This window comes from Rhagoletis pomonella, unplaced genomic scaffold (genome assembly GCF_013731165.1).
Source record: "Rhagoletis pomonella isolate Grant_MI unplaced genomic scaffold, Rhpom_1.0 Rhpom_scaffold_00007, whole genome shotgun sequence".
NCBI lineage: Eukaryota > Metazoa > Arthropoda > Insecta > Diptera > Tephritidae > Rhagoletis > Rhagoletis pomonella.
In genome coordinates, this window is record NW_023458561.1 from 46,360,208 (window position 1) to 46,383,925 (window position 23,718).

At 38.4% G+C, this 23,718-nt stretch overlaps 1 protein-coding gene across 1 annotated transcript in view; it reads right to left on the reverse strand.

Moving 5' to 3' along the window:
- The window catches only part of LOC118742922, a 75,016-nt gene extending 56,808 nt beyond the window's left edge, over positions 1-18,208 (reverse strand). Inside the window, exon 1 of the mRNA XM_036475350.1 lies at positions 16,203-18,208. Within this exon, the coding sequence (XP_036331243.1) occupies positions 16,203-17,521 (1,319 nt within the window). The 5' untranslated portion in view covers positions 17,522-18,208. The remainder of the gene's footprint in view (positions 1-16,202) is intronic.
- Between the last annotated feature and the right edge of the window lie 5,510 nt (positions 18,209-23,718).

Here is a 23,718-nt window from a genome sequence, read left to right on the forward strand (position 1 = left end):
AAAAAAATAAAATAAATATACAGCGGCGGGTCATAATCCACTCAGTGAACAAAAATTAAATCATATTTAGGCTCTGGATTGAATATCCAATGTCGAAGTAAGTTAAGCGGTTTATACATATTTCTCTTAAAAGAGACTTATTTAAGTATAGAGGACCTCATGATTATCACTGGGGATTTTGTTCGATACTATTTTTTTCGCTATCTTCATAGCAAAAATAATTTCTCAGACACGAGGAAGAGGATTGCAAACACGAATACGAAGACGACTATGAAAACGGATATAAAGACGAATATGAAGACGAATACTAATACGTAGATGAAGAGGATTACAAACACGAATACGATAACGTGTGCAAGCTCGAAGACTAAGACGAGGACTAAGACGAACACGAATGCGAATGTGAATACGAAGAGGAAACCGAAGGCTAAGGCGAATACAGATTCCGTTACGAAGAAGCCAAAAAACGCGAATACGTAGACGACTACAAAGACGAAGACGAATAAGAAGACAAATGTGAAGACTAATTCCAATACGAAGACTCTGACGAAGATGAATCAGAGAACGCAGCCGAACACCAAGACGAAGACGGCTACTACGAGAACGTAGAGAAAGACGTTTTACAAAGTCGAATACAATAACGAATACAAAAACGAAGATGAGTCGAAATCGAAGACTGAAACGAGGGCTAAGACCAAGACGAATGCGAATACGAAGACTCAAAGGAAGTTGAATCATAGGGTGAAAACGAGCACGAAAAAGTTTATGAGGATTAATGTGAAGACGAATACGAATACGAAGACTTAGACAAATGCGAATGTGAAAACGAAGATGAAAATGAATGTGAATACGAAGACTAAGACTAAGGCTAAAAATTCTGCAACGAACTAGAAATGTATCGAAGCAAGATTTACTTCCGTAGTGGCTGAGGCGGATTATTGGTTTTCTTATCATAAAAACAGCGACAAAATCCACAGAAACCCTTATTATAAAATCCAATTTCTAAATTTCACCGAATACTTTTCAAATGTGTGTACACACACTTATGTTATTTTTTATATAGTTTTTGTAAGAAAAAAACAGCTTAATTTGTATTCTTTTAATTTTCCATAAAATATTTTACATTGCATAAATTACTTATATTTGATTGCCCCGTTTTATTTGTGCGTTTCACGCAATTTGGAATTTTGGCTAATTTATTGGTGAATGTTCGCAGTTATAATCAAAGCGAATTTATAATCTAATTTAATTCATTTTTGAGTACATTTTGATTTATTCTATGCAAGTGTATGTCCACCAGCAATTTTATTTAATTTGTATTACTTTAAATGGGCAACGTTTTTTTTTTTAGCTAAATGGTTGACTGATTTCTATTTAATACAATTTTTGCATTTCTAATAAGTGTTGGGGGTTGTTTTAGCCTGCAAACCGAATGCTCGTCTTTTTCTAGTTTTTTTGAAGCTCAACTTAATTTGGCATTAAATTGCCAACAATTTGTTAATTGTATTTTAATTGCATTTTAAATTTATCTACTTTGTTTTGTTTTTGATTTTTTCCTTATAAGAATATTTCGTACAAACATATGTGTGCACATTAGGGAGCATCACTCACCATACACAAAAAAAAAATCGGTACTGTTTTTCCAACTGTTTAGTAACATTTAAGAAAAACTACTAAGTTTCGCGGCAGCCTTTTGAGAAGTTATTTTTAAAAATATTGCTTACAAAAAAATCACCTTTTATCAACAAAATCGAAGTAATGAGATTTTCGGAAATGATCGCTCTGGCTCACGTAAATCTTAAAATTATTCCTAATATTTTGGCAGAATTCTAAAAATGAAATAAATTTTATAATTCCGGTGGAAATACAGCAAACTTTTTTGTGAGGCACTGCAATGTACATGTAATATATTAAATTTTTTTTTTTGGATTTTATTTTTAGTTACTTTTTATGTTAATTGCTATTGGCTTTAGATAAATTAACTACATCATTGTAATGGTTATACTATTTGATTATTGGGATTCGTTTGTTAATTAGCTGCATTGGAAAAAAAGCCATTGCAAAAATCGATGTGTGAGACAAATAAAAGCAACGATAGCTTTTTCCAATTTAATTTTTCAACATTTTTCTTCCATATTTGCTGTTGGATGAATTCAATATATTTTTTTACGCTTTGGTTTTGATTTTAATTTGCACTTATTTACATAAATTAAATTTCTTTTACAACCTCTGATTGACATACAATGTGAAGGGTAATGTATAATTTATGTACTCCTGAGTGAATAAGTGCAGTTGTGGTTTAGGCGGTTTGTGGTTTTCAGATGTCAATTCGAATTGTGTAGTATATAGTGTAAAAAAAAAAAAAATTCTTCATTCTTTTTACTAAAAATAGAAAGTACAAAAAAATGGCAATTTGTAAATTTTTTGCTGAAATAAGAATGAAATTTAGTGTACTGACTTTGGAAAAAAATTAGTAAACGTAAAAGCAGCATTTCGGTTAATTGCAAAAAAAAAACTTTTTCGAACTGTACAAGCAGCGAGAAACACTGTGGAGTTGAAGGAAACGATGTTACCGACGAACTGTTGGCGGTTGGTTCATTATCTACCACTAAAGGGCCGTATGCATTTTCGAAATCGTTTGAGTTGCAGAAGGAATTTCTACTTTTCACTGTCTTACAGCTGGCATAATAATCTAAAATATTATGGATAACCTTGCTTTGTCCATAAGTTATTTTTAATGGCTTCGATGGTTTCAAAATTTTCCTAATATCGTCCCTAGCCTCGTCTGCTTCGTTTACAGGCATCTCAGCGCAATAGCTGGACATACGGAAATCGTACAAAGAGTAACATTGAGATGACCCAGTGAAGCCAATACGACACGCCATTTTTGGATCCACGAAACGACAGGGATTCATATATGGCCAATGAATGTCATTCCAAAATCATTCTCCAAACGTTCCTACGGCATTGGGCCGTACTGAACGACCAAGATTCAGGTCTGTCCATGGACTGTTCCCAAAATTTTTTGGTGAATTTGTATACTGTTACAACAGCAACAACCGACGGGTTCTAAAAAAACAAAAATCGGCGCCGGTTCCTTGCACTGTCTTTTAACCACCATTGTAGATGCAAATACATATGTACCTCTTAGGATCACTCCATTCGGGCCACCTTTAACTTTAAAGTTCACTTTATATTTGAAGGTTGTATTTAAAATAAAGCTATATCTAAAATTAATCATTTCTATTATCGGTTTTTGACGTATGTATGTTCCTTGGTTGTAAACTAATTTAAAACCGATAATAAAGTGCTATACTTTAGGCACAATCATACATTTTAATGCAACCCTTAAATATAAAGTGAGCTTTAAAGTAATAAATTACTTGAGAAAACGGCCCTTAGGGCTCAGTCTAAATGTTATTGATATTCTTGCTTTTAATATTAAGTACCCTGGATTGTAATCAGGTGTTCACTTTACATACATACGTATATTGATGACAATATGTATAGATAAATATCGATAAATATATCGCAATGAATACACATATTAACTCAAATATAACGAAAACATATCGATAATATTGTTTGTCAATAAATCGATTACACTATCTATAAATGAAGTGTAACTAATATACTTGTATGAACATTTTCATACAACTATCGATAAATATTTGGATTTACACATCTATAATATTGCAGCTAACATTTCGTAAGTCATATCGATAAATATAACCACTATCCATTACATATTGATAAAATTATCGATAAATTTATCGATATAGGTACCGATATTTTTAGGATATCACAGCGTTAAATATTTCGACCACAATTCCATATTAATAAAACCAACGATAAATTTATCGATAAAGATATTAAAATTTTTTCCACTTTTAAGTCTCATATCTTTCACCTCGATAAAGAGCTCTGCATTTTAAGAGGTTGCTATGCTCCACAAGGATTTTGATCATGGCGTCTGGTTTAGCGATCGGCAGAGAGAGCTTTTACTCTGCGCGCGCTTATAGAAAACATATAGAAAGCTTAAAAGAGCTTTGCGCGCGGGCAAGGCAGTGCCCATCGCCGGTCTAGTTCTTTCTCTTGCGTTCTGAGTTTTACAAGATTTCTTGTTCCCTAACAAGACTTTCTCCCTAACTAACACGCTATGTAGTTGGGGACATAGAAGCCACACATACAAGAATATGTGTGTACGTGAATTCTAGCATTAAATAATTATACCTATTATAATTTTAAGGGTTTACACACTCAGATTTAGTACAAATTAGCTGGTTGGTGGTTAAAAAAAGCGCCAACCAATCTCATGCCAAATTACTGCTGCCCACACGCGCACATACACACACACAAACACACAAACTAGCGCACATAATTGGGTCAATTACAACACTTAGTTGGCAGCCCAACGATGCTAAGTACCATACAATTATCAACGTACATATCATTAAAGTAATTAATCGTGTTTTTTTTGTTATTATTGTGTACGCTCTAATTCACAATTCGCATTGCAGTGGTTGCTGTGTGGACGGCGGTTAGCGGGACGATTGCCTGCTGCAGTTGTTGCTGCTGCTGCTGTTGACTTTGTCTTTCAACCACCCTCACAAACTTCTGTGAGTGGCAGTGTGAAGTAGATTTATGGGCCACCCATTGTGGGATGCGCGGAAGATTACATACAAGCATATGTATGTATAATCTTATACTTATGTATATGTAAGCATATATGTATGTACATATGTAGGCATGCATGTGAATGTATGCCTACTTATGCATGCAAAGGAGCAGCGCGCATTTGCTGCAACATTGTCCATGTCAAATATTAAAAGTCAGACATTTCAAAACTTTTTGGCGGCTGCGACATGCAAATGTTTGATAGCTGACGGCAGGAAGAGATAAAAATTAAGTAGTGGAAATATAAAAGCAAAAAAAAAAAATGAAATGACGGAAAAAGAGTCTTCGTTTGCTTACAGTAGCTGTGGCAGTGGCAAGTAAGTAGATATGGAAATGTAATAGAACTAATATCTCAGTGGCTGAGAAAGAATACAAAAAAAAACTAATAATAAAAAACATAAAACATCAACAACCAGGCACTGGTTCGAGCTGGTGTGTCACAAAGATATGTGTAGCGACATTTGTAGAATTTCTATTGGCTTCGCCCGTCAGGCGCTATTACACACTCATACCCGCTCACTGCATACCCAGCAAACACCAAAAATAAAGTTTTCTTAACTATTCACTGTGGACAAGGGGTTTCACAGACCTTTTGATTTCATGTCGACAGAAAATTTTACGTGTATTGAGTTCGATAAAATTCTTTGTGCCCATACAATAAAAATTAATTATTTCAAAGTTAAATCTTTTTATTTAAGTCCTATTTATCAACTTTATGGTCTTAGGAATTTCTGTCAGTATGCTTTAGCAGAGCGGGAGTCTGTGAGAAAGCATTTCCAGGCTAATGTTACGAAATAAAACTGGACACTTAAAGGTTAACCGGTGTCTAGGCGATAGACCAGCAGATCAACCGGTGCTTTCGTCTACCGAACGACTATTCTTTAACTTAGTAGTAGTGTTTCGGAAGACAAAGCAGGCAGCACTGAAGGCAATAGGATCTCAAATAGTGAAATCGGCATTTGTAGGAAAATGGCGCACCACGCTGCCGTCACTGAGCCGTATCAACGACACTTTATGCTCCGTCTCCGGACATAGCAATATTGAAGAGAATGAGTCGTCTGATGAGATGGGCAGATGCGGCTCAGAGATGCCAATAGAAGAAGCGGATAGCTTCGTACTACTACCGTTTAGTGAAATTGCTGAATACAACGTGGCCACGGCGAATGACTTGCGGAACGGTAAGACAGTGAGACCACAAGATTATTATGGCCACGGAGGAAGTAGAAAAAATACATGGGGGAATACATAGCACCAATGGCAATGGCTGGTGGCGAATACCAACAAGTTCCCTCTGCAGAACCGCCATGATGAGGATGAGTAGAGTCAATTGGCCACTTTCTGTATCGATGCGAAGCGACTCAAGCACTTCTTCAAAAGTCTGGGCGAGGTAGCGGAGGTAGAACTGTTGAGTCTTCTCGCCTTCAGCAGGGATAGTTATTGGCTCAGTAGAATAGTGTCTTAAAGCTACTCTTTAGTTTATAGATACGTGTCACCCAACTAATGAGGGCACTCACAATGGACAGTTCTAACTCCGAGTGAAAGTATGGAATATTCCACGCACTTGTGATTATCAAGTGGACCACTAACTCCAGCGTCCACTGTATCACCAACCTTTAAGAAAAATATTATTCTCAAGGGAGGTTAAGTTAAACGGGCAGCTCTAACTAAAGAGTACACTCGGAGATACACAAGAGATGATTTCCCCAGACCTCTACATACATGTCTTTAAACCATCCTCCTTTCCGCTTAATCTTAGTGGATACTCTTAAGGCTAAAAGAAAGCGTCGATTACAAACCTGTATGACACTTTACTCTTTCCTATGCGAGCTCCCTTTGAAAAAGGCACCTTTGTAACAGACGCTTTGCTCGCCGCTCCAGTAAGTTTTTAGCCGAACTTCGTAAAAAAGCGGCGCTGTCCCTGAAGTGCGGCTCCTATGTATAGGTTTTGAGACCGCTTGCTAACTCTGTATTCCTCGTTCATCAAGCTGGAGGTGCGATAAAGTGCGTGCCTGCAAATTGGGTTTTGATAGGTACTTGACTCAACATCGAGGGCGCCTTTTGAAAGATATTTAACTCTCAGTAATTTCTTTTGAGAATATTCAGAAATGCACCTAACGCCGTTTGAGGCGTCAAGCGAATTGCCACCGAATGTATATAGACAAATTAGTTCTCCTCTCTAACCAGTGCGCCATGGGCGAGAATAGATCTGAGGTTTGTATATCCAATGTATTACTTGCGGTCGATGATCCCAGCTTATAGTATTCCTTTTACAGGAATGTTTACGGGCGAGAATAAGCCGAAAATCGGAACTTTTGAGCATTTAAGATTTTTACCAAAGGACTTCCGAAGTTGTTTATCTCGTTTATAACGCTTCTTAAACATCATTAGTTCCGTTGTAAGGTTATTAATCTCCAGTACGTTCAAGTTTGCCCATCTCGTCAGGTGCTCAAGTGCAGATTGTACTATTTCACTGACCCTCGAGATGATCTCCCTTATGAAGAGGATAACTAGGACATACTGGGATGCTACAGCCTTAATTACCTTCGAAGTATTACGAAGAAATTCATTTAACTATAGGTTTTATAATAAATGAAATAAAACCACGCCCAAAGTGGCAAGTCCAGTGATTTTTTTCTTAAAAAAAAATTCAAATGCGGAGTGGATTGATACTAGATTATCATTGCTAAAGGCGATTGGTACCCCCATTAAAGTTGATAATGGCTTTAAATACTTCCAGCAAGCTCATAAAAGGCTTTTGCAACCGAACTGTCTTTGCAGTAAGTTTGTTGAGCTACGTAGAAACTCTCAGAAGTAAGATAGTGCTTCGGTGGCTGTCGTAGCCGACAACCTCTAACTAGGTAACACGTATATAGGTTCGGTACCAGGTCGGAGCAACATCTAAAAATATAAATTTTGTTTGATATGTAAATATCTTTGCTCTCGGTATAGGTAACATTTGCGTTAACCCAGCTCCCAGCAGAAAATTTGTAAGTACATAACTGCTTCTTTTATGGAACCCAGTATAAAATCTGTAATTTTTTATTTGAAACAGCCGGTGTTTACTGCTGTTGCAAGTGGTTATAGGATTCTACAATGCAAATATAATCGTACACAACAATGTACACCACGAATTAGAGGAAAAACTCGGTCAAACACTTAACAAAAATGTGAAAGCTATGTATTTATTTTTTTGTAAGCCAGCGCTTGATTTTTTATTCAAAAGCCCTCCATTATATTGAGGTGAAACGAAAAGAAATTAATAGTTCTAAACTCGTTGGTAGTTTTGTGGTCCGCTGTTTCCCCATGGCTATGGTATACATATGCATACGTACCTTAAAAGTAGTCTGGTTTGCAAATTGTCATTAGCCAGACAGTTATTTCAGGAATGCTTAGTTGCAGACCCTGACAGTTATAGGGCCGGAAGCAAGTGACAGTCCATGCTACCTTGTATTCTGGGACGAGATTATCGATTGAAATGCTTTACCTGTATGTAAAGGGGTTGCAGCTATGCGATTGGCTGTCTTCCTTTCATTGCCACAACCAGGGAAGTGATAGATCTAATGTTTCAAGACTGCTTGCAGTGTGATCTTCTATTGACCTTTCCAGTAAGATGGGAGCAGCAGGGCTCTTGGAATGTCATATTCGCAATCGTGCGGATTTCGGTATTGATTCCGAGGTCTTCGAGGTCTTGTTAACACTTTCTGAGAGGAATTGAAAGTTCGACGGTTTTCTTAACGATTCCAAAGTGAGTAGCAAATATAGGTACACAATTTTTCACATAATCCTCAACCTTTGAGAAAATTATTATTCTCAAGTTCTCTATGGGATTTCCAATTCCAGAGAAAACTTTTGCGTGGACAACTTACTTCGTTCTCTAATCTTGGCTTTAGTAAGAAATAACCTAGGCGATTGGGCACGTACCATTAGGTCTCTACTGAATCTGATGTTGTTCTCAAACCTTCAAGAATTACTGCTGGGTATACACAAATGCATATACATACATATGTACGTACGTAAATCAGGCGTCTATGAATCTGCCGTCATCGCCTTATAATGCCGCATCAATGTGCGTATATGCATATTATAAGCATACTTAAGCGAAAGCATAGAAGCTTACGTCTGTCTGTCTGTCTGTCTGTCTGTCTGTCTGCCTGCCGCCTGCCGCCTGCCAGCCAGTGCTGACAATGACATGGCAAGCGCAAAGTTTCGCAGCGAAACATAAAAAATACACAACAAAAAATGAAGTAAAATACAATAAAATAATAGTAACAATACAAAATACAAAAGCGAAAAGAGAGGAAAAAATAATAATGAAATGAAATTGTCGACACTGAAGCGCTATAAATGCGCTTCCTCTTACAGCGAGCGTACCACATTCACGCACTCATGCTTAATATGTATGTATGTATATGCCACAAAAGCGTATTAAGGCAGCAAGCAAGCACAATTGAGAAGTGGTCGCAAGTGCGTGAAGGCGCGCAGATTGCGGCGGCACGCAGCAGAGACAATGGGGTAGCCAACAACTATTAAATAATAAGTACTGAGAATGCGTACATTTGTATGCGCAGCGTAACCTCCTTGCACACCATAACTGCCGCCAACTATTACTGCGGTAGCCCCACACCTCCGGCACCCCCTCTACCGCAAGGCCATGAGCTTTGTGCCACACTAGTATGTATTTCCTTTTGTGCTACCGTTTACTGCAGCACGCAGCTTCTCATAGCTATGGTGGCACGTCGAACAGTGGGTGGGTGGGGGTGGGGTGGAGTGTTACATATACAGCACTCGTATCAGTATGTTGCATGCGTTGGCGTGACGAGATTTTTGGGTAATGATAAGCGTAGAGCTAGAATGGAAAGTGGCAAGCAGCCAGCGGCAAGCAGTTGTAGGGCAACAAAATATCAGTGAAATACAAAATGTCGCAGCGCAAGGAAATGCAAGGGGGGCGGGGGGGGGGCGGTCGAGAAAAAATATGAAACAGCCGTAAAAGTTTGCCTCATCAACTGAGGGTGCCTGCAGCATTGTTGCCACAACGCGATTTTACGCTGATTTTTGCGTTGAAATTTTTTTCCCCCAATTCCACAATTCCCCAATTTTTATTTTTTCGCTGCCACACGAGTGTTGAACAGCCGCAGACCAAGGCTACATGCACACGTATGTATGTATGTATGCAAGTGTGTGTGTACTCAAGTGCTTTTTGTGGCTTTGGTCGCCTCATGCGTCTGTCTGCACGTCTAACCGTACACACTCAGACACAGTCCCAGCCACAGTCCCATCTACAATCATCTTCAGGCATGCAGCCATCCATCCAGCCAACCATTCATCCATACCAGCTATACAGTCAGCCAACCAGCTAGCCAGCCAGCCAGCCGAAAAGTCAAGCAGCTATTCAGACATTCATCCGCTTGTTCGTGCCTCCGTCCATGCGCGTCCACCCGTCCGGCCGTGCGTCTGTCCATACGTCCATACGTCCATCTCCATTCATCCCGCATCGTGATGGAGCATGCCAATTACAATTTTAAATGCGCCTGTCAAACTGAAACTTTTTCGAGAGATGCTTGATTTCATTTCCCCACTCCAAACAATATTTCTGATTTTTTTTTTTTCCGTTTGAGTGTTTTTGTTCTTCTTCATTAATTTTTTTCCATATGCATCAGCGCTTGTATGTATTTGTGTTTGCGTTTTCGATTTCGTATGTGTTTTAGCTGACTGGCTGGTTGGTGTCCATTTGTTGTTTTCTGCTGGTCGGTCGGTCTTTCGTTTGTTTCATTTGTTACACATATTTTTAGTCTGGGGTGGTTTTCGACATTTTGGATGACTGACTTTGATTTAGGAGCCACTTTAACTTCGCATCGTTGCGGTTCGAGTGGACTTTTAGCGTAGCACAAGTAGCAAGAAGCAATAAAAAAAAAAGAAAAAAAAAACTATACATACATACATAGTAGTACGAGTACAAATAAAAATGGCAAGTAGTTGTAATGAATGGGATTGTATTGAAAAAGTTCTGTCAGAAACAAAAGCGTGGAGCAAAAAAAAAAAAAACGAAATTCCTACATCCGTACAATATCACTGCATGCTTGTATGTAATAAACAACAACAAAAAAAAACCGCGCGTTACAAGGACATCGTCCTTTGTGTAAGCGCTAAAAATAGCTTTACAGCAACAATGATTACCCTTTGTATTTGGAAAATGGTGGGTGTGTGCCAGAATTGTGACAGGAATAGCAATGATGGAAATTTGCTGATATATGTACATACATACATACATCGTGTACGCATCGATCAATACATTTAAAGTGATAAATGTTCGTTTGATTGCAAAACAAATAAAAACTTCATGCTAACAGTTGTTTATGTAGGTATATACATACATACATAAGTATGTACATATGTACTCTTATTTCGTTGGATTACTTAAATTATGTTGACGAGTGTTTATATTGATTTGTGGCTTTCGTGCGTGACAATTTGATTTTAGCTTCATTTTAGTTGATGTCGGAACAATAAAATATCAGGACGAAGGATAGTGGGATTTGGAGGAGCAAAAGAAGAGTAGTAGAAGGAGATTAAATACGCAAGGCATAGGATTACAATGACTAGAGGTTTCGCTACATAAAACTCTCACAGAAGAACTTTACCTTCTTGCCCCCCTATCCTGATTTTTTTTTTTGATTTTGTGGGTCCTTCTACTAACTAATTACAAGTACTTAAATATATGTACATACACCTTTCTCTCCACTGCGCGTTTCGACCTTTGCTCCAGAATAAATAACCGAAAAATGAAATGATTCGTTATTTTTCCGGCGGTTTAGAGGCTTTTGCAAACTTTTCAAACGATTTGTCGACGATTTGGAAACTTTTAAAGATTTTTTTTTTAATTTTTTTGTATTTTTCACATACTTTTTCCAGAATTTTTGGAAATTTTACTTTTAGATAGGTTTTTGGCATATTTTCTGTAATTTTCTGGAACTTATCGAAAACTTTTGAAATAATTTCCGGAACTTTTCGGGATTTCTCGTAAACTTTTCAGCATAATTTGGTATCCTTCGGGATGTTTCGGTACTTCACCAGTTTTTTTTTGGAATCTGTGGTGACATTTTGGTATAACTTTTGGAGACTTCCAGGATTTTTCTTGGCCTGAGATTATACGGCATCTTTCGAGGTTCAAAGCTACAATTAAGTTTTTACTTATCTTTTTGAGATTTTTCGAATCTTTTGAAATTCTCTCCAGATCTTTTCGGTATTTTGCGGATGTTTTCCATACCTTTCTGAACTTTTATTTGAGATTTTAAAGCAATTTTACGACTTATATCGGTATTTGTCTGAGACATTTCGGTACTTCTCCAGACATTTTAATGTTTTTCGTAGGCATTTCAGGTAAGACTGCTGCAAGCTCCAGCTGACTCATGTTAGACATTACTGGATTATTGTTCGAGGGTTATTGAAAATTTGTCGAACTTCATTTCATCCCGGGTCAGAGTTCACTTATGTTGGCTCTAGGCCCTTTAGAATAGGTTATATTGAAATGTATGCCAGCATTCAGCAAGGTAGAAAAGCGCATCTAGACTCAATGGCCTGCCCACCTTAGGATAGAATCAACTGGTTGTGTAAATAATCCGCGAGAGCTAAAGGAGTAATAGTGAAATAAGCGGCATCTATCCCCATCCTAGGGCAAGGCATTGATGAGGCCTTTTCCTATACTTTCAATTTCTCTCTGCTGCGATGGAAGTCATTGATTGGCAGACCGTAATCTACTAGCATGTCTTCTCATTAAGCAATGGCCGGTTATAATTTTGGTCACTAGAACAGTGGTCGGCAGACCATATATTACTTAGCGTTCTCTGAGTATACATACATTTGTGTGCTTCACATGCACTCGCAATCGTTATAAACAACAGCGTATCTGCAAATGAGATGAGCTGTGCTCATCACTAATCGAATCGTTTGAATGTGTAAGCTTTTAGACCAGTGTTCTTCACCAATGTGTGATTTGGATCTCTTCTTTTCGAAGCTGGAGCATCGGCACGATTTGTTTCCTTAGAAGGAGGTGATACTAGCAATCATTGCTGATCGAAATTTGTCAGGAAACATCTTACATATATGTATGTACTGTTTGAATATTTCTTCGCCATGAAGGAAGATCCTGTCATCCATGTGTTTAGGTTAGCAAAGCTCGAGCTCTCATTTCTAATAAGTGTCTTACTTTCGCTACTCCTTAATTTCTTATTAATTTTTGTTTCCTTCAAATAGGGAGCCTCAATTTTTAAACAATACTGATCTGTAAAGATTCCCAATTCTAAATAAAAAATAGTTGCTTGATCACGACGAAAGCTTCCTTAATCTTACTCGAATCACTTTTAACTATTTATTTATTGTGAAGGTTAATAAAATTAAACCTTAACAGTATAATTTGGCTTTAGCAACTTTGGCCATCAAGTATAACTAGAAGCCCTTTGAAGGATTACAATCTCCACTAATCTTGTTTGTTGAGCCGATCTGATGCCCCTTCCACTTTGAACAGGCAAATTGTGGCTAAACAACTGCCTGGAGTTTGTTCTGTGTGAATCAAAAAGCATCCCAAAATAATACGAAAACTTGAAATCGCCCAGGTATTGCAAATGTGACTTTCCAAGTGGAGCCACCCTACAGATGCATGGATAGCACATTGGACTGGAAAAACGTGAACTCAGACTTTTGTTTCGCCATAATGTGTGCATTCCACGAATGGCCGCTTTGGATTACTTTACTTATTTACTTCGGTGCCAGGCACCAGCAACGACTTTGCAGCGAAGTTATGCGAAATTTCTCATAGTTTAAAGTGTTTGGTGGTAGACCGACACGTCTTCGCAAGCATTCTCTGTCATATATAGAACTTTGGTCTTATTAAAGTTGATTACCATGCCTGCTGCTTTACCTTCTCTATGTAGCGCGATGCGCCCATCTTACACAGATCAGAAAGAGGATGCGCCATAAGCTAGCTGTCAATGTTGTGAAGTAAACATGGACATGGACAACCGAATTCTGCAGTCGGGGAGTGGCCTGATGGCAGCATCCAACACAGCCCCAATTACTAAAAGGATGAGAAGGGGTGAGAGAGAGGGCTACCCAAGGCATTTGCTTCGAACAACTACATATTGAAAGCTTTTTCGAAATTGACAAACATCAAATGCAAATCGGCTTTGAATTCGGCGCACTGTTCGATAATGAGCGTAATTGCCCTGCCAGATAGAGCAGGTTACGGGCGTTCTGCTCAAGGATAAAACTGACAGTTGAGTAAACTGCGTGTATTCGCATAGAGATCGCCAGATTGGCAACCCTTGCGTTGACGGAAACAACAAACGTTGGCCAACTCTCAACTTTTGACGCAAGTAGGTCCGTCACTGCTGACAGTTCTATTACTTTGCGTTTATACAATACAAGAATATTTAGAATATGTATTATTTGTCACATTCTTTGAGTCAATAAGGGCGTCCAACTGTGTTCGAAGATTTAAAGGCATTGACGAAGTCAGTGGGAGAAGTTTGAATAAATAAGTAAAGAAGTACGAATGTGTTGCTATTGTATCTGCAAAATTGACTTGTGTAAACCCCAAGTACGCGGTTATAAAGAACAGCTGATTTTTGTTTGCAAACGCAACAACTTCACTGTGGCGCCACTCTGTGTTTTTTACGCCACATCAGTTTCATCCTTGAGGCATCTGGCAGGGCTATAACTTATTTACTAAAATTTCTGGTCCAATCAGATACTTTAAAACGCAGCGTTACTGCTGGCGTATGCAGATGATATCGACATCGTCGCCCTGTAACTTAGGGACGTAAGCTGATTGGAGTCCTATGTATGTATAACTGACTCTGTCATCTGTACGCTATGTGATGTGCAACGAGTGCTGAAGAAGACGGAATGAAAAACTGTATGAGGTTTTGCCTTGGAGACTAACGAGGATTCAGTGAAAAGATGTTACGACTCGACACCCATGGGTGAACAGAAGGCAAAGGCGCTTACGAACAAAATAGAAGAGCTAAGTGCAGAAGGACCTATCAGCACTGGGGCCTATCAGCAACTGGCGCAAATTTGCAGGAGAGGGGCAATTGGCGAAGTTTGTTGGTCCCGGCCTAAAGCCACAAACGGTTGTAGTGCTAAATTGGAAGAATTAATGGGGTTCGCTGATTTAAACGGGGTCAGGTCGCCGAAAAAATTACAGTGCGGATAATGTAGCCGCCTAAATAGCTACTCATCCAGGCTCGACCCCGATGTACTCAGTATATTCGACATGTGGAGACTCACCCCATGACATCAGCCACCTCTCCCTACGGTGCAACCACGATGAATCAGCTTGTCTCCTGACCCTACCATTTGTTGAGCTTGACGACCACGATTGATGGAAAAACTGATCTAGTTGCCGCTACAAAAAAAAAAAAACAATTACAACAAGTAAAATTGCTACAACGAATATTTCCTCTCGTCCGAAGTTGGTAACCAACAGCCAATATTCGTTAGGAATCGTGCACCAATAATAGTGTCAGTCTTGAAATCCAACGGAGAATCACTCTTGCCAACAAGTGCTACTTTGGACTGAGTAGGCTATTCAGGAGTAAAGTCCTCTCTCGTCATACAAAGATCACACTCTCTAAGTCACTCATCATGCCTGTGTTGGTGTATGGCGTGGAGGCAGGGAGACATCTGATGAGGCGGCTCTTGGAATTTTCGAGAGAAAGGTTCTGCGAAAGATTTACGGACCTTTACGCGACGATTTAACGATGAGCTGTATGAGCTTTACAACGATATAGACATAGTGTAGCGAATTAAAATTCAGCGGCTTGACCTTGTCAATTGGATATAAACGCTTCTGCTCTAAAAGTATTCAACGCGGGCCGCGATGCTGGAAACAGAGGAAGAGGAAGGCCTCCTCTGCGTTGGAAAGACCAGGTGGAGAAGGACTTGGCTTCACTTGGCATTTCCAATTGGCGTCAGTTAGCACAGACTAGGCCAAAATCGCTTAGGCGGTTACAGCGCCAATAAAGAAGAAGAAGAATCGTGATTTCCTTCGGATAATTCTGTGTTTTGCGTTCGTCAAGTGCATATACATATGTACATAGGTCAAAGGGGAAATAGTGCTGCGCAGGTCTCCATACTTAAAAAGTTTCTGTAATAGTGAATGCGGAGACCCTGGCTTGAAAACCACTGCAATGATCTGAGTCTTTTTAGGCAACACCCAGTGAGACTTTCCGGGATAAGAAATGGGATTCTTAGACGAAATTTGCCGAGTGCTCCAACATACGAGGTATCTTGTATACTCCATATACTTATAAATAAATAGTTGAAACGCTGAATTTCAAAATAACCAAAAATCACTCGGTAAAATTTAAATATTGCCCTATATCCTGTGCGTCACCAAAACATTTTGTCACGGATTTGCTGCAATTATTCACCAGCTGCTTACGCGTGATTACCCATATATTATATAATGTATATAGCTATTCATATACAAATACTATAAATAAATATATGCATATCCTTTCACCCACCTGTGGTGCAGATGCCTGCCGAGATGTGCATATGGTGCCGTCGCTGTGGTTATCAGCTGATATGGCTGCTGTTGCAGGTACGCAGCAGCCGTTGCTGCATCCACAATTGGCGCATTTAAGAATGGCGAACCGGCTGCTGCCGCACTTGCAATCTGTCCCATTGCATTGGCAGCTGCCGTCACATTGCCATGATCCAGAAAGATGGCTGTATATTGTGGTGGATAGGAGGCGGCGGCTGTTGCGGCCCCCTGTGCGGCATTGGCAGCCGCTACATTGGCATTCCATTTCGCTTTGCTGCTCGATTTGTGCGACTTGCGCGTACGCGAACGTTTGTTGGCACGCGACGATGACTCACGCGAACAGGTGCTCGTATTCAGCAATTCGGCCAACTCGACTACATTAGCCGGTGCGTTTGCAGTGGGGGCGGTAGTGATGACGCTGGCGGCAGCGGCAGCAGCAGCTGCATTTGCTGCATTCACAGTTGGCAATGGTGGCATTTGTAGTTGAGCGCGTGCGGCAGCCAGTTGGTATTGTTGTGCCATGGATGTGGTGCCCATATAACCGCCTACGCTACCTCCGCCAACAATGCTGCCGCCACCTATGCTCAAACTACCGATTGAGGGCGGAAATTGGAGTTCGCTATAAATGCTCGACTCGAGTATGTTGCTATCGGAGGTGCTGCGATTCAGCAGGAATTGTTCAAATTCATCGGGGGCCAGATGAGCAACGTCGTCGTCGTCGAGCGCCTCAATCGTACGCATATCTTCAACGCCATTCATTTTGCCGGTTGTGAGATTGGTCTCTGTGGCGCAGAGCAGTGCTGTGCTTTCAATGGCAGAATCATCACAATTGCCGACTGTATCGGCCATATGGGCCTCAGTTGGTGGAATTTGATGCGGCTGCTGTTGTTGCTGTTGCTGTGGCTGTGGCTGTTGGTGGTGGTGGTGGTGGAGATTCTGGTGGCTGTTGTAGCTGCTGTTGATTACAATCTCCGGTATGCTGGCAAACTGCCCTTCCGGCTCTTGGTAATAGCTGCTATTCCTATGACTGCTAATGCTGTTGATGTTGCTATTGCTGTTGCAATTGTTGTAGCTGTTATTGTAGCTCGTGTTGTACTCGTAGACGGCACCCATGATTGTGCCGTTCTCGAAGACAAGCGAGGCATTTGCAATGTTCTTGCTGGAAGCGATGCTGTTGTGAGTTTTGTTGTTGTTGTTGTTGTTGTTGTTGTTGCTGCTGCTATTAGCATTAGCATTGGCTTTGGCGCTGGCAGTGGAAGTGATTTGATTTATGGGGGTGGCATTGCTGCTGGCATCCATGATTGCTGTTTTGTGTGATTTGGTTGTAGCTGTTGTTTTTTATTTGATTGCAGCGGAGATTAGGTACAATTTCTGGGTATTTTTTTATTTTTGATTACAGCTTTTAATGCGGAAATGTACACATTTGGGAAGAGGAAATTATTTGATTGTTTTTTTTTCTCTTTTATTTCATAAAGCGCGCATTTCGAAGCAGGAATACACTTCTTTATTTAAAAATTAATGTTGCCACATATTTTTTGTTTGCGCTTTTCCATTACTTTTTGCTTAATTCACTTCACTAGCACTGCAAAGTCCTTAGCCTTAACTTCGATAGCCTGCAGGATGAATACGCTTCCTCCTTTTTACTCATAAACATATCTATTTATGTATGTATGTATGCATGCATGCTCGTATATCCTTTCCCGACAGGACGACGTTGCTATAGTGTTATTTTTTGCTTTTTGTTTTTATAAAACTTCACTTTCAATATGTCACTTTCTTCATCCTTGCTTTCAATAACGTTAAGTGCCGTGTTTACATGTTACGACTATCTATCTATCTACATACGAGTACTTCGCCCGCGTACATACACACGCACACTCACACTCACTCTCATACGTACGCGCTGCTATTACGCACTTACACCCGCGTTTTTGTGTGTGTGTTTTCTTTTTTGTTTGGGGAATGGACCGGTCTGTACCGCTTGGAGTGCCGCCAAAAACTGATTTGAAAAATTCAAATTTTTGTTTACGTCCTCGCACGCTTAGCTATAACCATAATGTAGCTCTTCACCACACTGCTTGTGCTCTCATGAGAGTATGTATGTATATGTGCTTGCGTGTCCGTGTGTCTGTGTGTAGAAGCAACCCTGCAGTAAAATTTAGAGACAGTCTGACAAAGCGCTGGTTCCGAACTACATATTTCAGAATTAGCTCTGAACTAGTCCAAAACGGATGCTTTGCGAGACAGTGGAAACTTGCGGCGTAAATGTGCAAATGCTCACTACTCGTACAATACGAAAATAGCTCAGCGAGAAGACCTCCAACTCAAGTATCATTGGTCGCGAACTCAAATCGCGATGGACGTGGTTGTGAGTTTTCAAATTCAATGAACTTGTATTATTAAAATATGTAACAAAAATGGAAACTGTAGTAAAAAAAAAAAACGAAAAAATATAAAAAATTCGAATCTTAAAAACGTGTCCCTTATTAAAAAAAAACTGTCCAAAGCGGAACCGTTTAAAAACTAGTGCAAAGTAGTGCAATGGGCGACAATTGCCACCGCCAATGACATCGCCGTGTGAAACTGGACAGTTGAACGCATTGCTTGGGTATTGAGATAGAACTAGCACTGTTGGCAAAAGGTCTAGTTCTACGTTAGTTCTGACCTAGTCAGATTTTCTGCAGGGTATAAATGTGTATCTGTTTGTTTGTTTGTTTGATCGCTTACTTGCGTGCTTGCTTGCTTGTTGGCTAGCCTGACTACTTGCCTGCCTGCCTGCCTGCCTGAATGGCTGGCTTTTTGTGTGTGTTTGTGAGAGCGCTTTAGGTATGAAAACAAACAACCACCAAAATTTACCGTCCCTATAGCATTCAGCTGGGTCGTCAACAAATGCATTCTACTGCCGCTGCCCTGCTGCAGCAATCAATATTGCCTTCGCCAACATTCCAATAAAACGAAGTAGAAAAATACATTAGTGATAACATTGTGAGTAGAGTTGCCAACAATTGCTTGTAGTTAATTTTATTTGATTGCTTTTATTACTTATTTGCAAAGTAAGTATTCAAAAGTGAGGCATACATTTAGGCGCAGAAGCCCGCAAATTCAATAAAACCGGCTTTCCACTGATTTTTACACTCTATTGCATGAATAAACGTGCTATGAGCACACTTTTTGACAGGTACATGATATGACTTTTGACCTAAATTATCCCTTTTATATCAGTTTAAACTTGGGTCTTTCGAAAGACAAATTGAAAGATCTACTGGCGGGGAGGTATAAGCGATTTTGAGTTTCTCTTTAAGCAAAAAGCTTTCTTAAATCTAATGAAACGTTAAAAAAAGTTTTTCTTTTTAAAAGAATAACAACCAAAAATTAAAGGAAAATTAAATAAAAAAAGAAATATGAAAGATTACAAAAATTAAGAAAAGAAGAATAAAATAAGTTTCTAAAAATTAAATTAAATAAAAAATACGTTTTTTTTAAATGATATAATCAAAGACTTAAAATAAAATTAAACAAGTTCCTAAAAATTAGATCTAATAAAGAAAATATTTTTCTTTTTAAAATCATGAAATCTAAAAGTTTAAAGAAAATTAAATTAAAAAAGATAAAAAATTTAATGAAGAAGAATGAAGAGAAAAATATGTTTTCAAAAATTAGATGAAATTAAAAAAAAAATATTTCATAAAAAAAAATAAAAACTAAAACTTAAACTAAAACAAAAAAATTAATAAAAGCAGTAAAATAAACAAGTTTCTAACCATTAAAAAAAATAAATATATTTTCATACGCATATTTTCTTTTTAACTCAATGAAATCTAAAAATTACAAAAAAAGACATGAAAGAATAAAAAATTAAATATAAAAAAATCGCTGCGAAAATTAAAAACATTTCAGAACTTGGAAATTTCCAAATATCGTAAAAGCAAAAACTTATTTAATTTTTGGCATTTTTTTATTATAGCTCTAACTTAGCTTAAAAGATCCGAAAATTTCCAAGAAGTTGTTTTTTTAATATATGAATTTTTGATCTTTGAACTATTTTTTTTGTGAACTCCAAGTAAAAAATAAATTTAAATTAAATAAAAATTATTTATAGTTTACGCAATAGTTACGTTTTTTTTATAAAGCCCTAAGTTTCCAATCTTTGTAACTATAATTTTCCAATAATAAATTTGCAAACTCGCAGAAATTGTGAGATCCAGAATTTTACATACCTTACAAAAAAATACAAAAAATCAGTTTTTGCTTAGACAAACTTTTGTTACATGATAAAAGAAAAGTTCCGAGCAAAATTTAACCAAATAAAGAAAGGTCGATTTGACATCGATTGACTCATATGTACATACATATGCAGGGAAGAGATTTTTAGGACCTAAAATCTTAAAAAAATGCAAAATAAAATAGCGAAATTGGCAGGAAAAGGCACTAGAAATAGCAAAATAGGCACTAAAAAATACAAAAACTGAAAAATAATACTGGTCTACAGGAAAAATGTTCAACGGACGCTATGGATAAGTTATAGATATATTTTCAGGTGTACATGGCGTATGAGTAACATTCTTTCCTGCTCATTTTTCATACAAAATATCTTTGCGCATTTTCATATGACCACTCATTTATTACGTCTTTATTTATCCAGAGATTTTCTTCATTAAAAACTAGATTTTTTTTTAACAGAACAGGCGTTGAATGCACCAAGCGTGAGTTGATACATAATTTACATAAATATGGAACGTTTTAAACTTTTATATTATCAGGAATATTTAAGGGATTTTTCTTCGCTATAATAACTTTTTTAAAGCTACAATAGGTATATATGGAATCAGGGAAAGCTAAATCGCGGACATTCTTGATAGAATATACTCTATCTCTTTAGCAGAAAAAAACGCTATTTCCATAAAATCCGTTTCCCGTTAACATGTACATACGTATGTATAACAAAAAAAGTTTCCAATTATTTAGCATGTAACTCAGCTCTCTACCAAATTTCATATATTTTTTTCCCGTTTGGCAACCCCATCATGAACAATAAAGTCATGCACACAGATAACTGCACACACACACACACTCAAAAAACCCCATAGCATATTCTACACGTGCATCGGCGAGGCAATAAACATGCAGAGCATTTACTCTCCAATTGTTGTATGCCTTGCTGTGTGTATCTTTTAGTAGTCGCTTGCTTGTTGTTGCATTGTGTTGTTATGTTATTACCTTATTGCTTTGTTGTGCTTCCTGAATCAACCGAATCATCGTACTGCTCTTCTTCAATGATTGTTCAATGCTTCCCTCGCCTCCGCTTTGCCCAGTCCTTGCTACCTACCTTTTTTCGGTGCACGTTTTTATGGCTACATTATGTAGTACAATCTACCTTCGGTTGCCTGTCTCCCCATTTGTGTATATGTATATGTAGTTGTTGTTTATCATTTAATGCAATGTCCTTTTTTTTCTTTTTGTTGTACTCTCATCTGTTATTGCTGTGGGTTCTATTTATGCTCTCGGCTTTGTTTACGTGCTTCTTTGCATTCAACGTTTATGTTATTCATGTTGTTTTTTGTAAGTTTACTTCTTATTTAACCACTTTTAGTTTACTCACTCACTTACTCACTAACTTTGACGGCTCTCTCCCATTTTGTAAACGAATTGCTTGCTCTCTATCGTATAAGCAATCTTGGCTGGGTTGCTATGGAAAATTGTTTGTTTGCATGGCTGTACTATATTTGGTGGGTTGTGTGTACTTGCGGTGTGGGTGTATGAGTGGGTTTGTGTGTGTGCGTGCGTGTGTTAGTGTAACACATAGTATAAGCAATTTAGTAAAATGTGCCTGTAGGCTGGTCGTCTTTGCCTTTGATTTTATTACAGTTTTTTGGTTTGTTTCCAACTCTTTCTTATAATAGTTCCTGCTGTTATTGTTTTCGGCTTTTTATTGCCAATTCTTTTGAAGTCATCAGGCTTGCCAATAAAATACAGTGGCGGTCTGGGAAATATGTAAAAATGGTAAATTATATGAATTGGCGAAAGTCATTAAAGGAATGAATCGAGAAAATTACAAAAAATAAGATGGATATTATTGTGCTTGGTATGAAAAATTTGTTAGATTTTATTGTTTAAAGAAAGGAATTTCCTCTTTAGTAAGAATCGAATGTCGGACTATCCTTGATAATCAAGAGTTCTCTAGAATGCCTGGCGAATTAGAGAGTTTCCCAAAATAAATACTCTGAACTATCCACACTTGGATGAGCATTGGTCTTTGTTATACCACTACGTTTGGTAACAGCTAGGTTTTAGTGAAAAACAAAAGTTTCTCAGAGGTCCTGCGAGCTGTTTAAAAAGTTAGATCCCTGGTTTCTAGTTCGCAGATTTGCAAAAGGCGGGCAGTTTAAGGGGAAGTATTTACTTAAAAGTGACAACGAGAATTCGGCGGGGTATTTAATTTATCCGCGTTATTTCCAATTGGACAGTGTTCTGCCAATACACTCACCCGAAGTGTAGTCTGCGACCTTGTCGCCTTAAGGAGATCCCTTACCTGCTTTCAGTTAATCTATGACCAGAAAGACCTTTCAATAGCATATTTCCTAGTATTTGTTTCCCAGCGCACTGACATCAGACTCCAGTTCCCAAGGTTTGATTCTCGAAGGTGAGATCGACTCGAGTGTATATTTTCTAACCAGCTCATTCGACACGAAGTCCCATGCTATATTTCTGTGGCCTGCCGCCCATACAAGGCAGATAAGGAAATACTCAGCAGGCTGACTGAAAGTGAGAATAGGCCTGCCCAAAACAGCTTTAAGCGCACTGTAGGTCAAGTATATATTTTAATAGTTGTTTAAAAACACTCAAGAATAAAAAAATTCACACAAATTTGTCTACTTTTTACAAATTTGTCTCTGAATTCATGCACAAGTGTTCCTATTATATAGAATACTCTTATCATCTTTCAGATAAAGCTTTCAATTGGGCAACAATTACTTCGTTTTGTGTTTCGGGAAACCAGGAATGGGCCCGACTGTGCGAGAAAAAAGTCTGCTATGAGACTTTTGAAACTCAAAGGTGAGGATAATTTCTAAACTAAAGTGGACACATGCAAAATGCTATTTCGAATGCTCTAGTCATCGCACCATGAGTGAAATACAAGTGGAACACTAGCCTATTGGCAACGTAGCTGTCGGGTTCGAAGTCACCTTCAAAAATTTCTGTAGAAGTTGTAAGTACACGGAAGAGGTAACATCTCCAAAATGTATGTTATTCCCGTGAAATTGTCTCGCTCTACGAAAAACGCGCTTCAGATTTCTGGAGAGCAAGTTTTCTGATGACGTAGATAGATTGTAGGAACTTGCTTAATTTCTCAAAAGATCGAGAGGATTTAAGGGCGTATAGGAAAACGGATTTTAGAGAAATCTTCTTCCTCACTGGGCCTCTTTCGTCACCAAGTGAGTTCTTGATAATGGCCTTACCTGACTGGACCGAACCAAGCTATTGCGTTTTCCAAAAAT